This window comes from Pinus tabuliformis, chromosome 2_2 (assembly GCF_031772625.1).
Source record: "Pinus tabuliformis cultivar Carrire ecotype Pingquan chromosome 2_2, CPIR1, whole genome shotgun sequence".
NCBI lineage: Eukaryota > Viridiplantae > Streptophyta > Pinopsida > Pinales > Pinaceae > Pinus > Pinus tabuliformis.
This window is the reverse complement of record NC_142300.1, coordinates 50,770,592-50,786,773: the sequence shown is the minus strand read 5'-3', so window position 1 is coordinate 50,786,773 and position 16,182 is coordinate 50,770,592. Positions and strand designations below refer to the sequence as shown.

At 38.2% G+C, this 16,182-nt stretch overlaps 1 protein-coding gene across 1 annotated transcript in view; it reads right to left on the bottom strand.

The window, feature by feature from the left end:
* Positions 1-12,516, bottom strand: part of LOC149191427 (TatD related DNase) — a 213,834-nt gene extending 201,318 nt beyond the window's left edge. The window contains exon 1 of the mRNA XM_089404270.1: positions 12,132-12,516. Within this exon, the coding sequence (XP_089260396.1) occupies positions 12,132-12,275 (144 nt within the window). The 5' untranslated portion in view covers positions 12,276-12,516. The remainder of the gene's footprint in view (positions 1-12,131) is intronic.
* Between the last annotated feature and the right edge of the window lie 3,666 nt (positions 12,517-16,182).

Genomic DNA, 16,182 nt, shown 5'->3' with positions numbered 1-16,182 from the left:
AGTGTGAAAAAGAGAGCATGTAAATATGTGATAATGCTACAAATAATATACAAAACTAAATCAAGTGATGGGAAAAAACCCCATAACTTGTCTAGCTTATGAGAAGCTCTTGAATAGCTAGATAATGAAATGAAAACACAAATTCAAAGATGTAAATGATTTCTTTAATATTTTGTCTTATGCATAAACTATGTGAAAGAGAACCTTGCAAGAACAAGTACTTTCAAAAAAAATTAGATCTATGAAATCCAAATAACAATGACAACTCCTTGAAAACAATGCCAAGAGTGGGTTGGTCTCTTGAAGACGTCCCCTCACGCTTGCTATTTAGTTCAACAATGGTCCTCTACAAAATTTCCAACAAACATTAGCTCATATGGATTAAATCAATAAACAATGGCAAGAGAACTCTAGAATTTGTATGAAAATAGATAGAGTTGTCTAGCCTAGAGCATATCAAATAACCAATTGCAAATGTAAGATAGTTATACATCTACAATTCAACAAAGCATATGAGCAAAATGAAATATAAATCAAAGGCACAAGTAGAGATATACCATCAATGATCCAAGCAATGCTCCAATGGAATAACAATCATGAATGAACCCCAAAGTCTTTTTATTCATATGAAGAACACAAGTACATAGAAGCAGAGCTACCCCAAGCACAATAGCTCATTGCAAGGATACAATATGAGAGCCCAAAGCTCAATTATATAGGAGAATGGGTGGAGATCCCAATGAAGAACCAAATGCCAAGTGTGATGATGACAATCCCAAAGCTCAACCATGCAATTCGAATTCCCCATAGAGGCCCACGTAGTTCATGAGAAGAGTTAACTCGTTGTTGAGGAGGAACAAGTGTAAATGGGAGTGGAGTGGTAGGAGACCACTCTCCACTCATTTCCAATCAAAATCCAAGCCAAAGCCCACCAAAAAGTTGACTCCCCAAGGCAAATCGAATTTCCTTCATTAAATGTGTTTTTCCTATGTGGTTCCCTCCAAAAATATTGATTTTCTTGGAGCACATTTTTTTCCTTGATTTGAGGAGTCCACATCACCTTGGGACTTCACTTTCACTCCTCCATGATTTTCCACCTCATTTCCACATCATTTAGCATCTGTGGATATTTATTTTTCTCCATTTATTTTACTATTGGCTTAATTTATTGCCATTTTTTCCACTAAACTTAGAAGGTCCAAAACACATTTTTAACCCCTCAAAGTGTGTATTGGTAGAAAGTTGAGGGTGAGAGGTGCAAATTTTATTACTCATACCCCATACAACTTCCCTAGACATCACTTATTACATTTCATATACAATTTTATTCCAATTTCCGCCCCGAGGGAAATTTTAAAAAAATAAAAAATGACCCCCTAGATCTAACTAAATTCCACGAAACTTTATGAGTGATTTAGTATGGTAATATAAAATGACTCTAAACACTAGGACTCACCATCAAGCTGTACTCCGGCTTAGGGTATATTTGGAGGAAAAAACTCAATTAATTATTAAGTCCTGGTAGGTAGATGATAATTAACCAAGTGAAAAAAACCTCCCAAAGTAATACTCACTTGATGACAAGGTTCCAAGCTACCTAAGTCTGTTACATGACTCAAACTCATCATACTAGCATCACTTTACATCATCCCCGTAGGGCTTGTGGAATCTGGGTATAACAGAAAATGATAAGAAGAAGAAGAAGAGTTGAAAAACTCTAGTAGTATGATGATCTTTGATGGTACAAGCATCCTTTGATACATCCTTGGGCATGGAGTCTTCAGATAATCTTCAGGTGCCACTCCAGTGGTCAACATACCCAACTGCCTAGCCTGCTCCATCGAGTACCAACTCAGTACCTCTTGCCATCCAATCCCAAAGGAGGGATTGAATGTACAATCTCCTGTGTACGGGACAAGCCCTCCATGCTAACACTGTGCCATACTCAACTCAAGTTGTTGGCCCCTGCTGACCCGGTCATCCCCTATGATCTGTCTCAACAACTCTGCCTCTCTCAATCCAATGCATAAGGGTGAGATAATAACATTGTGGACCCCGTCAACGTGCCTCTAAAGCGAACTGTGTTGAAATCCCAATGTGTTCTCTTCGCATTGCCCCTCGTCAATGTCTAGCCCCAAGGACGGCTGGCATCCTCCTCCATCACGGCCTCAACTTGAGCCTCCAACTGCTCCTCCACCGACAACCCATCATATAAAACATCCTCATCGGTCAGTTGTAGGTGACTGTCGTCCGACAACTCTGTCATAGATCTAGATGCCTTTGTACCTATCGGCTCCTCATCAATGGTGGAGATGTCTCCTAGCACCTCATCAACCTGTGGTGCGCTGCTATCACCTAAAAACTCGGTCACAACACTGGGTACCTCATCAACTGTCGGCATCTCATCAACAGGTGTATGCTCAACTGTCTCCTTGCCAACCATGGCCCCTTCAACTACTTTTTCATCTTCTGCCTTGATCCTCCTCATCATCCCGCATAATTCCACTAAATTTCCACTGATTTGTGCATGTCTCTTAGTTCACCGAACTCCCAAAAGGAGAGGGACATCTAAATGTCATGTCCCAATGATTAGTATGCCCTCCAATTTGCTGCCAATAACTCCACATCAGTTGAAATCATGTCTTGCCATCTTGATGCATTATCCATAACTTTGGGCACAATGGATTTGTTGTATAATTGAGAATGGTCTTGATTCCCAATTGTGGTATGAATCAGCTTCTCCCCCACATCAATCATCATTTGTTTCATCCTAATCACCTCATTCAATGTTATTGCCATGTTGTTTGATTTTAGCACTTCTTTGGATCCCATGATTTCTTAGGTTTTTATTTTGGTCTTGTCATCACTTGGCTTAAGGCCCACAGCTGAACAAGATCATGGCTTTGATACCACTGTAATATTCCTAACAGGAAATATTAAGTGATAACAGCAAATAAAGCATAAACATGTAACCATAAAACTAACACACCTGCATAATGACAATTGCACCAGAAATTGTACCAAGAGCTGAGCCATTTTATTAACTGAGAAAACAAGGTACATATCAATGAAGAAGAGGATCCTGGGCTTGCTACAACAAGCTAGTCAAGTCCTAGGTGAAAATGGAGTTACCCTAGTGTCAAAAACTGCTCTCCCCAAATCTCTGCGCTGGCCTAATAAATTCTGTTATTGTTGGCTAGAAAGGAGTTAGTGTTTTGGGCTTCTAAACTGCTCAGAAAATTCCAGGAAATTAATCGGAGCCTCCTCATAAGGAACCCAGAATAACCCGGAAAATTCGCAAGGACCCAAGTGGTGGCAATGTTCCCGAAGTGAATTGCGCCCTCCTCTAGTGATTTCTGCTACTGTCACCTGACTAGAACATTGATTTCGGCTAGAAATATTGCCCGGAAAATTTTTCAAAATTAATACCATGCTCCTTTCACCAAACCCACAAAAACCCAGAAAGGGTTTGGGTTGAATCCACCGACCCCCAGTGACCCCCAACAAGTGCAAATCACCCAATTTGGCCAGAAAACGCCCCACAGTTTGATATTACGAAATTATGCCCAAATCTACCACTGGCTAAATTCTCCCTTGAGGTTTACCTCCAATCTCCAGCCCTTATCTCTCCACAATTCTTCTCCCTTCTTCCCTTGCGCAGGCTAAGCCAAAAACCCCTATGCACTTCCAAATGAAGAGAATTTCGTCCCATAGATTTGTTGCTCTCTATCCTTGCAAAATCACCACAAAATTCTCGGCTCCAACTAGGAAAATCCTCCTGCAAATAACCCAAACTCCAACTCGCTGTATGTTGGACCACAATGAATAACTCGAATTGCCTCTACGCCTAGGAAATACGCAGAGCTGGGAATATTGTTGTCAATGAAGCTCTATGAAAGCCCAGCAATGGACTCTCTGAATTCCCAACTAGGGAGGCACTCGAAGCCCTCCGAAAATGGGGTGGAATCCCGCCTGGAATTCCTGTGCTAAACAACACTCTACCCTTACGCTAAACAACTCCAAGGAAAGATGAAGTGTTAAGTGTAATAGACAAAAGATGATCCACAAAATGAGTGCCTCCTCCTTTTATATTTTCTCTCCATCCTTCTAAACTCCTTTTAATATTATTTTATTCGTGGGGGCCATTCTCCACTTAGTTACTTTTTCCACCATTTTAATAAAATAATAATTTGGCGCCAATCTGCAATAAAATAATACTTGCCACCTTTCTCCAAAATATTAGAAGCCCCTTTGAATTAATATTACCAAAATTGGGCAAAATTCCCATGCTCACAAAATTGGGGATATTGCAGGACAGGTTTTGGGCCAAAAACTATCGGACTAGCTAGTTCCACTGGTTCTGATCCAATTTTGATAACATTGGTTACAAGGCTCCAGGAGAGGGAATTAGAAAAGGCAAAAATAACCTATGTTGGACAAGGCTCAACTCTTCTTGATGACGAAGAAATGTATCATATACCTAGACTAGATAAAGAATTCTAGAGTTTCTCAATATGCAACGATAATGGAATGCCTAGACACATAGAATTCAAGGAAAGAGTTTACAAAGAGAGTGGGGATCAACAAAACAATGATGTAAACCCTCAAATAGGCTTCAAGTTGGAGCTTGGCTAGGTTTTACAATTCCAAGGCACAAATTGATCAAGGATGACGTCAGCCCTCTTAAGGGAAGGTTCACCACAACGAAAGCTAGATTTTGCATTGGTAAGCCCTAGGTTCCCATCCACAAGCGTGCATCCACCACAACACAATAGACAATTCAGCGTTAGAAAAAACCCTAGCAGCTTGCCATAAAAAACCTAGGAGATATGAAAACAGAGAAAATGTTTTTTTTTTAAGATTTTTAACTAACACAAATTTTACTAGTGCCTAATCCTACTTGAGTGATGGATTCTTAGGCAAATTTTTGAAGAAAGGGACAATTGCTTGGAGTAAGGAGGGTGCGGGGGGGAATATGTTTCCATTTTGTAAACACTAACTATATTTTTTGTGAGGGAAGAAATTAAAAAGAAGATGCGCACTAGGAGTTCTTCTATCGATTTCATGGAAGAAAATATTTATGCAAAATTTAACCAAGATTTCCAACAAATAATATGATTTTAGTCATGAATCATAAAGAAACTTTCCACTTTGTAAACACTATCTTTTTGTGAGGGGAGTGTGAAGATTCCTACACTCTGAAGGAACCCCTACTACAGCAAATATGAATCTACTTCACCTACTTGATTTTTTAAATTACATTCATCAAGTTATTCCTCTGAATACAAAAGCAAATTACTTTTGCAACCTACACTAATTAAATATTTGATCTCATGAAACAGAAAACAGAGCAAAGAACAAGATACATAGGACACACTTATTTTTGGACACAATAGTCCCCAAAAAAACCCAATGCGGGAAAATCGGTGCAGCAATTCTGAGGGTTTTATTATTATGCAGGAGAAATATCTGAATACAAATCTAGGATGCTCAGCTAGCAATCCTTTATAGAGAAAATACTAACGGAAAATCTGAGTGAGTTTTACCTCACTTCACCGAGCAGAACTCCGGTTGATCCAGCACAAGACTAGCTAACCCTGGCTATTTCTACGTTGGCCCTCCATCACCTCTTCTGCCCACTGTGTCAGCTATCCCGGCTGTTTCGACTGTTCTCGGCAGTTCCAGCTTCTGCGTGACAGGCAACTTTTCTGCGCTAGCCCTTCTGGCTCTGCGTCAAGGCTGTGTGGGCCCAGACTGGCCCAGCGTCAGCTCTCCCGGCTACTGCGCTGCCTCTCTGCAAGCTCTCTCCGCCTCTTTGTCAGTATTCTCCGGAAAGTCCTTCTCTCGGATTCTCATTGCCCCTCTACTACTGAATAATCACTTAATTCGAATTTCTCAGCTTCCTAGCCCCAGAAATCGAACTCTAGATCAATTCTTCTCTCCGTGTGTGTTTCCAAATGAACCCCAAGCCTCCATTTTATACTTTTCCTATTGAGTCTTTAACGGCCGAGATCAACTGCTAATATTAAAACATAACTTGATCCGCCTTCTAGATCATTCTCACCCATATTTGATTAATACCCATTAATATTTTAATTTCCCTAAGTTTAGACTTAATGACCCCATTAAAAATAGTAATTATTTTAATAAAATACAATCTGAGTGGAATTTCACCAAATGGTTTCTGGGTTCTTTAGAACTCATGTGCCTTAGCCTCTCCCACCAATTTTCAAGCCTAGAGCACTTCCAATGCTACCAAAAACTAACACTCCCTCTTAGCGAGGAAAGTGTTCTAGCAACAATGTCCACCTGCACGTTGCTCTGTTTCTGAAGCACCTCCTTTCTGCACTATTGCTGCCACCAACAATGTGTTGTTGCTACTATTGTACTGTTGCCCATGACACTACCACTGCCATTGTTGCATTTGTACTACAACTCCCTCTCAAACGTTACATTTGCTATGCTGCCAGCACTGCCACTGCTAACACTGCATCCGTATTGCAACTCAGTTGCTAAGAGAAGCAACTGAAAAACATCCAAAATTAGTTGAACTTAACTGTGTTCAACATAATACAATGAATGTTGGAATCTGATTGTTGTTGATTCTGACCCTCTGAATCTTTTGCGTTGCTGCTGACTCCTACACTGCTGCCAACCTTGCTCTATGCTGATCAGTCTCTGGTCCCAAGCCACTGCATCATCTCACACTAAGTCCATCTCGCTACTGCTGAATCTTGGGCTCCCGTAGCAAGGAATTGATCCAAGAGGTGGAGTCCTCAAGGATCCTGCCCAGATGTAGTCCTCCCGAATATAGCTCAATATCGCCCCATCTCCTACCTAGAGATGCGTGGGCACTCATGGCAAACTCATCCTCATCAATCTTTGTTGAAGCAGCCTTAGGATCATGTTTCTCATCATTGTCCCTTTTCTTCAAAGGACACTGGGATGCATAATGGCCCATCTCGCCACAACTGAAACATTTCACCTTCGAAATGTCCTTCCGCTTTTGCTTCTGTTGTCCCTTCGATGCCAGAACTACATTCTCCTCCTCCTCCTTCGTCTTTGTGCCACTCCCACTGCTGCCACTGAGGTTGACCTTCACTAGGTCCCTCCTTAACTCCCCCTGTTGAAGAGTTGCCCACATCTCCTCCCATGAAGGTAGTCTTTCTCTGCCCAATACGCTTTGGACGAAAACTTGCCATTCATCCGAGACTCCATTCAGGGCTATCCTCACCATCGCGGTTGGCTGAGGAGTGGACCCCACTGCAACAAGCTGGTCTCTAGTGTCTTGAAGACGTTGAAGATAGAGGTTAACCCCTTCTCCTTTCTGCATCAAATTTCGCTGCAACTTATGCTCCAAATATATCTTTCGTTGTTCGAAAGAGACTTCATACAGAGAAGACAAGGCTTCCCACATCTCTCGGGCTGTATCCTTGCCCTGTAAGTGGGAGACCACATGATCTCGAACTCCATCGAGAATGAGCCTCTTTGCCTTCCCCTGCTCGGACTTGTACTTCTTCTTTTGATCGTTGTCAGCAGGAACAGCTACAACACTTTTGATGTAGGCCTCGAGATCATATTCCTCCATAACAGCTAAGATTCTGGTTTTCCATATGACATAGTTCAAAGCTCCTTCCAACCTGTCCTGATCTTTGAGCCCATGCGATGCCATCTCACCCAACTGTCGAACTGACTCCTCTAGTCACTGCTTAGCACTGCTCAGCTACTCAACAAGTGAGAAATTCGAACTTTCTAGCGGAACTTCTCTGAGGATAAAAATCCCCTTCTACGTGTCTTCATTCTTTTTTAGCGGATTTCAACCCCAGCAGAAACTGCGCCCTTCAAGCACTGCGCTGAGGCTTTGCGTCACTCCCTTTGCCTCTGCAAACTCAAGAATTGGAAATTGTACCTCTTTGTCGTCTCAATCAGAGAGAGATTTCCTTGGATCAGCTACCCAGCAAGGATTGCACAATCCCTTCAAGGGGATTCGAATCACTGCCAAGTGCAGCTTTCGGCCTCACTGCTCAACACCTGATTTGCTCTTCCTGTTTCAAAATCAACGCTTCGATACCATGTGAAAATTCCTACACTCTGAAGGAACCCCTACTACAGCAAATCTGAATCTACTTCACCTACTTGATTTTTTAAATTACATTCATCAAGTTATTCTTCTGAATATTGAAGCAAATTACTTCTGCAGCCTACACTAATTAAATATTTGATCTCATGAAACAAAAAACAGAGCAAAGAACAAGATACATAAGACACACTTATTTTTTGACACAATAGTCCCCGAAAAAACCCAACGCGGGAAAACCGATGCAGCAATTCTGAGGGTTTTATTATTATGCAGGAGAAATATCTGAATCCAAATCCAAGATGCTTAGCTAGCAATCCTTTACAGAGAAAATACTGGCAGAAAATCCGAGTGAGTTTTACCTCACTTCACCCGACAGAATTCCGGCTAATCCAACACAAGACTGGCTAACCCCGGTTATTTCTGCGTTGGCCCTGCGTAGGCCCTACGTCAACCTTTCAGGCTCTGCATCAACCCTCCGTCACCTCTTCTGCCTACTGCGTCAGCTATCTCGGTTGTTCCGGCTGTTCCTGGCAGTTCCGGCTTCTGTGTTTTTCTACTCTACGTTGGCCCTTCTGGCCCTGCCTCAAGGCTGCGTGGGCCAAGACTAGCCCAGTGTCAGCTCTCTCGGCTATTGCGCTGCCTCTCTGCAATCTCTCTCTGTCAGTATTCTCCGAAAAGTCCTTCTCCCAGATTCTCACTGCCCCTCTGTTGCTGAATGATCACTTCGTTCGACTTTCTCAGCTTCATAGCCCCAGAAATCAAACTCTAGATCAATTCGTTCTCTCCGTGTGTGTTTCCAAATGAACCCCAAGCCTCCATTTTATATTTTTCCTGTTGAGTCTTCAACGGCCGAGATCAACGACTAAGATTAAAACATGATTTGATCCGCCTTCTAGATCATTCTCACCCATATTTTGATTAATACCCATTAATATTTTAATTTCCCTAAGTTTAGACTTAGGGATCCCATTAAAAATATTAATTATTTTAATAAAATACAATCTGGGTGGAATTTCACCAAACGGTTTTTGGATTCTTTAGACCTCATGTGCCTTAGCCTCTCCACCAATTTTCAAGGCTAGAGCACTTTCGATGCTACCAAAAACTAACAAGGAGAAATTAAAAAGAAGATGCACACTAGGAATTCTTCTATTGATTTTGTGGAAGAAAATATTTTTAACATGCACAATTTAACCAAGATTTCCAACAAATAATATGCTTTTAGTCATGGATCATAAAGAAACCCTAGCATTATTTCATTTACATGCAAAATGAAATAAAAATCAGCGACAACTTACAATTTCTTCCAAGAAAAGACCTCCTTTCAATCCCAAAAAGACATCTCCAATACAAATTTTCTATAAAAATCACATCTCCACAAGTAGCAAAAAAGACAAGGGTAATCCATGCACTAGAAGAGAGGGCCGAAATCTCAAGTGTGATGATGAATGATAGCAAGTGAGGGATCCTCTATTTATATGAGGTCTATCCCTCACTTTTACAAAATAATATTAGCCTACAAGCCCTCAAACAAGTTTAATTTTGAGTGTTTGACAAGACAAGGGGTTACAACCCAATCCCATACCTCAAAGCAACAAAATAATGCCATAAAATCCCACACATGTGGGTCAATATCCTCCAAGAGCATGACATCATGCCATTTTTGGGCAATAAATGATATAAAAGTGTGTGGGATGGGCAAGTGATTTGTCCCTATTGAGCGAAGCATTGTCATTGATGTCAAAGGTGGCAATTGCAGTTGGTTGTGTTAAATTCAAAGGGAGCTTGGTGAGTCAAGAATGGAGATTATTGCTTTGAATCTTTGAAGGCATTTTTGCCTTAATGCCCTAGCTAAAAATGAGAAAACTAAGTATTTCATTGTGTAGTCCTCTCAAAAACATTTTCAACGGTGTATGGCACTTTGAAAAACTCCTAAGAGATCAAAAGTTATCCTCATTCAAATTTTGGCATGGTTCCAGAGTTGCATGGTTCCATAGGCTGACATAAGGTGCGAGACTGGTATTTTCCCGTTATCTGACTTACAATTTGATGTCGTACGGAGGTTTTGGTCGGAGAAGTCTATGGAGGTGCAAGATGGGAGCCGCAATTAACAAATTCCACAAGACAGGGAATCTCTTGTTAATTGATGGACGTCACACTGTGCCAAGTTTAAGTTAAGCAATTACTAAGTTTTGGTGATGGGTGCATTGGTGCAGTTAAAGGAGGCATAGGACAAAGAAAGAATATGTTGCTGCAAGTGTTGTGAATTCAACTTCTAGGCCATTAAAAATTAACAAAGGAAAATGTTGCAAAACAACCAAACCTCTGACTTTTTCTCCATACAAGATGAAGTGGCATAGTGACAGGTGGCAAAAGATGATTGGAGGATACAGATGATGTGGCAACCAATTGGCAGGACAGGTCAGCGCAGTGACATGGCCAAGGACACATGACATGATAGGTGATAGATGGCATAACAAGGAAGGTGACATGTGGCATGCAGATTTGACACTTTCGGATGTCCAAGTGGCACTTTGTCGAGTGACACATGGCACCATGTTCATGTCATGAAACTAACCTTTAATCAGTCCTTCAAAACTGTAGCCAAAACAAGTCTTCAACCAAGTCTAGACAAGTTTGAATTCATCCTCCAAACAGGCCTTAAATAACTTAGGATTGGCCTCAAGATGATCTTGCTGGCCTTCCCACTATCTGAGGCACTTCAGACCCCTTCTGGCCACCTTCTGAGGTTTCTCGGCCTTATTGCAGTCACATTGCAGTCTTTAACCTTCCTTGGCCTGATCTATTTTATTCCTGAGGCCTTTCGCCCTGCCTAGGCTGGTCACTGAGGCCCTCGACCCTCTCCTAGGGCTACGACCAAACCTCATAATAGCCCTAAATTACTGCGGTCAGCACCTTCTCATATAAACATACCCTCAACCTTCTTCTGATAGCTTCAGCCTATCTTATAGTGAACTCGTTCAGGTCTTTTTACTCTTATTCAGCCTCACATCAGGCCAAAACTCACAGACTTTTAGGTTTCTTTCAACAAAACTCTTCTAAACTCAGCCTCTACCAACATATGAGCTACTACACTTGGCTTCTATACAAATGCTAATGTCAACAAGTCATTTTACATTATGAAGACACTTTCCCAAACTTGGCTTCTTCAAATCTCTTTCATGGCTGCTCTTTAACCTAGGCTATGATACCATGTTGATTTTCCATGATCTGATAATTACTTTCCAATGATTACTTAATTAATCCTTCTTGTGTCACATGCATCGTTAAGCAATTATACATCAAAAATCTCAAAAGTAAAACAATAATAATAGTAGGATCATGAAGAGACAGCCAAGCACACAAAGAGACACAAATTTTCACCTGGGAAACCCAAACTCGGGAGAAAACCCAGCAAACTTTTCTAGGAGAAATTCTTCAGTTCAGCAAATTTACAATCTGATATTCATAAGTCAAATTAGGTCAAACAGACTGCAAGATTCCATAAGTCAAACCTTGGTCAGCAACTTAGTCAAACTGCCCATAACAGATTCAGTCAAAGCCTCAGAGAACTCGGTCAAACTGACCTCAGGAAACGAGTTCAATTGCCTTGGACTCACAAATCACACGGGTTCTAAGATTGCTTGTGAAATGTCTAGTAATCCTGTTATGACTCCATCGCTGTTAAATCTTATGTCTGCTTCTGCTTAATAGTAGTATGATGTAACAAGCAAACAATTGCAAAATGTTTGTTGTCGGCTACACTTAAATACAAGCTGCATTGTTATGCCATTACACCTAGACGGGCTCTCGGAGTACCCCCAATCCTTCACAAGGTGTGCCATACTGAGGCCAATTGAAAAAACAAACCAAAAGACATCTGTATTGTTTCTTGCTATGCTATTTCACTGTATACCCTGTTTATCTTGAACTGAATGAATTGAATTGGCAGGTGACCCGTTTATCTTGAACTGAATGAACTGAATTGGCACACGAAATGTTTATCTTGAACTGAAATGAATTGAAATGGCAGAAGAAATGAGATGCATACCTCGCTGGTCCCATTGACAACAAACCGGCGAACCCCAACATTGGCGGCGGTTTGGATCAATTGAGAGGCCACCCGACCTATTCTTCCGTCTTGCAGGTGGCAATGGGCGTCGAAGAGCTCCAATGGCAATTTGACTGACCCCATTTCTTCCTATTTCACTGGTTTTGTATACGAGGTTTCTTTTCGTTTCTTGTGTTTATGTGCTGACAAGAAACCACTCAAGGGCGCGTCGAGGGTTGTGGATTCTCACGCATTAACACTCAGAGTCGGAGGTCTGCTACGGCAAACATCGAGGACGAGAGAAACCCAACATGAGCTTGTATGCACGCTGCGGAACTATAAGGCTTTGAGATGGAATGGGTTTTGGCAATCCTACGAACTCATCATGCATCCTTGGTGTTTGACTTTTTTATTTTATTATTATGTTATTATAATATATGGTTAGCCACCAACTTAAACGATGGGGCTGGCGAGCAAGCTGACTAGGTTCTATTTTTAATTTTTAATGTTTAGATAGAAAAAGGAAAGAAAATATTTTAATTTTTTTGGTTAAAGATAGTTTATGGGACAGATTGCTTTTTCATCTCCTTGAAGTATTTACCCATTTTTATGTGAAGCTTCACAATAAATGCTCACAGCTTCTCAACAAATCTCTCGCTAAATAGATTATCCCAAGAGCTAGTTGTCTGCATAACTTTTATTGTTGTTTTTGAAGGTCTCACATTCTAAAATGAAATGTGCATATCTGCATAACTTTCCTTATTGCCTTTGAAGACCTCACATTCTAAAATGATTTTTTTTTTTTTTCCACTTTTCCGGAGGAACAAAAAACATATATACATATATATGGTAGCATATATATATCATTACATATAAAACATTATGTATTGTCATAGGTGTATATTATTTTTGTGTTTATCATTTAAGTTTGATATTTATATGTAATGAGAGCTATATGGTGGCAATGTCACTACTCTTGCTTTTTTACACATTGCTACCAGTTGGCTCTTGTTATAATATGTTTAATAAAAAATATGAAAAAAATATATAATAAAATATGTTAGAAGCAAAAATTTCAATATTGATCAAATTGATTCATTGCCACCAATAGTGATAACTAACAACTAAATTAAGACATAAGTTTAATTCCTTCTTTGGTTCATATATGCTTCAATTTGTGTAATATTTCTTTTAATAAATGCTTTGTAAATAAAATATTATTAAAACATAAAATTTTAAATCAATTTAAAAGTTATATTATAAAAAGTATTTTTTAATTATTAACATGGTTATTAAACAAAACACCGTATATTCAAAAATATTATTTTTCCAAAATTACAAGCCTCTCTTTTAGAGAAATATAAAAATAAACAACACATCTTTCCGAATTTTTTCTAAAACAATTAACAAAAGTGAAAATTATATATATAAAAAACAAAATACTAAAAATGTATTTTAAAAGAAAAATCAAATATAAAAATTTACAATGACATGTTTATTTTTTTAAACAATTAACCAATATAAAATTAAACTAAATAAGATAAGATGATTATGTAATATATATAACAAAACACCCTAGAAAAAGTGAACTTGGACCATTCCTCTTTTTAAAAGCTATTCTTAAATTAAATAATGTTTCAAAAATAAAAAGAATATGTTTCAAAAATAAAAATTAAGAAGTTATATAACTTTAAATTTTGTAAAATGTTTGTTTTTAACTATTATATTTTATTACTATTTTAATAAATATCACACCTCACAAACATAGACACAAGTGGCGTTAACTTATAATATAAAAAAATAATTAGTCAAATGCTCTTATTATGAATTTATTGTCTTTTCGATGGAAAATTTGAAGAGTATTACGGAAGCATCATTTCATGCTGATAATAATAGACATGAAATATAATATTTGTTCAGTGCGTAGTAGCTCTGCTTTAAAAAGGAAAAAAAATAATAATGATATAAAGTCTAGTCTTTTGGTAAGGAACAATGCCCAAGACAGTAAACATTATTTTGGACATTTGGTCGAAAGTAATTGTAGAAAATTTGAAGAGTATTACGGAAGCATCATTTCATGCTGATAATAATAGACATGAAATATAATATTTGTTCAGTGCGTAGTAGCTCTGCTTTAAAAAGGAAAAAAAAAATAATGATATAAAGTCTAGTCTTTTGGACATTTGGTCGAAAGTAATTGTAGCCTGCTTGCCTTAACAAATGATGGCATAACTTCACTCAGTTGATGGCAATGGGAGGATGTACTATGTATGGGTCATTAAAAGTCCAATTCACCATACAAAAAGAATAATATATACATAAAAATTATATTATTGTACGTAAACACAACATGAGATTAGATTAAGCGATTGATATGTGTAAGTTATGAATTGAAGTATTATTCAATTATGAAATAATTGAAATTAAATATTTTATTTGTTAATAAAATATATTTAATTGGGAATTAGTTTAGATATATTATTTAATTAATTGTGGATTTTTCAAGAACTTGGGAAGGGAACCTGAAACTCTCCTTAGAGGTCTTGAGAGTATCCAACCGATCACTGCACTTGAAGGTTTTTGTTTTCCCCTCTCTGACGTGGGCGTTTACTAAAGTGTCCATTCATGTCTACTTATGCCAAAATGATGATTGGAAGTAAGTTGTGAGAAGGCACTATACCAGAACAGTCATCTCGAAAGTAATCGAAGGACAGAACACGCGTGCGAGGACGGTTGGAAAAGGCATGCAAGGACAGCCGACGTATGGCCTTGGCCACCGTAGCCCTGGTGGTAGCGACGGCCATATGTAAGACCAAAAATTTGGTACGAAAGCTTTTAAACCTAAAGTCAACATTATAAAAACCATAAAATTTTAGCCTACATTTTTTGTACGATGGAACACGATTACTATATGTCATATGCCTAAAGGCAATGACATAACAAGTTCTACATGGTAGCTTGTCCTTGACGCTTAGTAAAAGAATAGTAAAACTATGTGCTATGTATTAAAATAATTAGTTACTATGCTTTTTTAACATGGTTGAATCGGATGATTTGATAATATGTTTATTAATTTTTAATTTATTGCATGAATAGCGTAATGATCTTTTTTTGCAAAATTGAAACTATAGTTCCTTCTTAATTTTGAAAAATAATTTACATTTGTTCTTCATAATTTCACATTTATCTTAAGATTTATCATATTTCCTAAAAGTATAATATCAATTTAATTTATTGTTTAAATCTTGGAATTAGAAGTTCCTTTAATTTAAAATTAAAATGTGATTATATTCCCTATTTGGACAATTGCATGATTGCCTCTCAACTTTCATAGCTTATGCAGATCTTAAGAATTTAACCCTTTTTTAGTAAGATATATTTGTCCACTACCAATGACTTTTCAAAAGCACATGTATAAAGTACCAAACATTAAATTGATTATGGTTGACTTTCATTTTATCGTGGAGTAAGATATAATTGTCGTGTACCAATGTATTTTCAAAAGCACAAGTATAAAGTACCCAACATTAAATTGATTATGGTCAACTTTCATTTTATCATGAATAAAATAAGGAGATACTCACTTGTTAACATATTAAATTATCTAGTGAGTTATTAATGCTTTATAAATTTAATGGTACTATTAATTTCTTGTGCACCATACACTTTTTCATGATTTCTATGCTCTCTACATTTTACTCCCATTTGGTGCTTGGCATTCTGCTATCCTAGCAATATCTAGAGACAGGAAACAATTGGTTTGGCTCAAAATCTTATTGCCTTATGGACCATATTGATATGCACTTGCTTCCAAGTATTTGTAGGTTCAATGTCATTCAAATATGTGTTCGAACATGTTCATCTTTCCTCTAGTGCACATAAACCTATATATAGGGGCCTCAACTTTGCAGGTGTTGATATTTTGAAGTTTAAAACAAAACTCAATTAGATTGAATTTGAAGTTAAAGAAAAAATATGAATGTTGAGAAACAAGAAAGTAGAATTTGGAACCTTGTAGAAATAAATTTATAAATTAAACTTTTGTTATAGG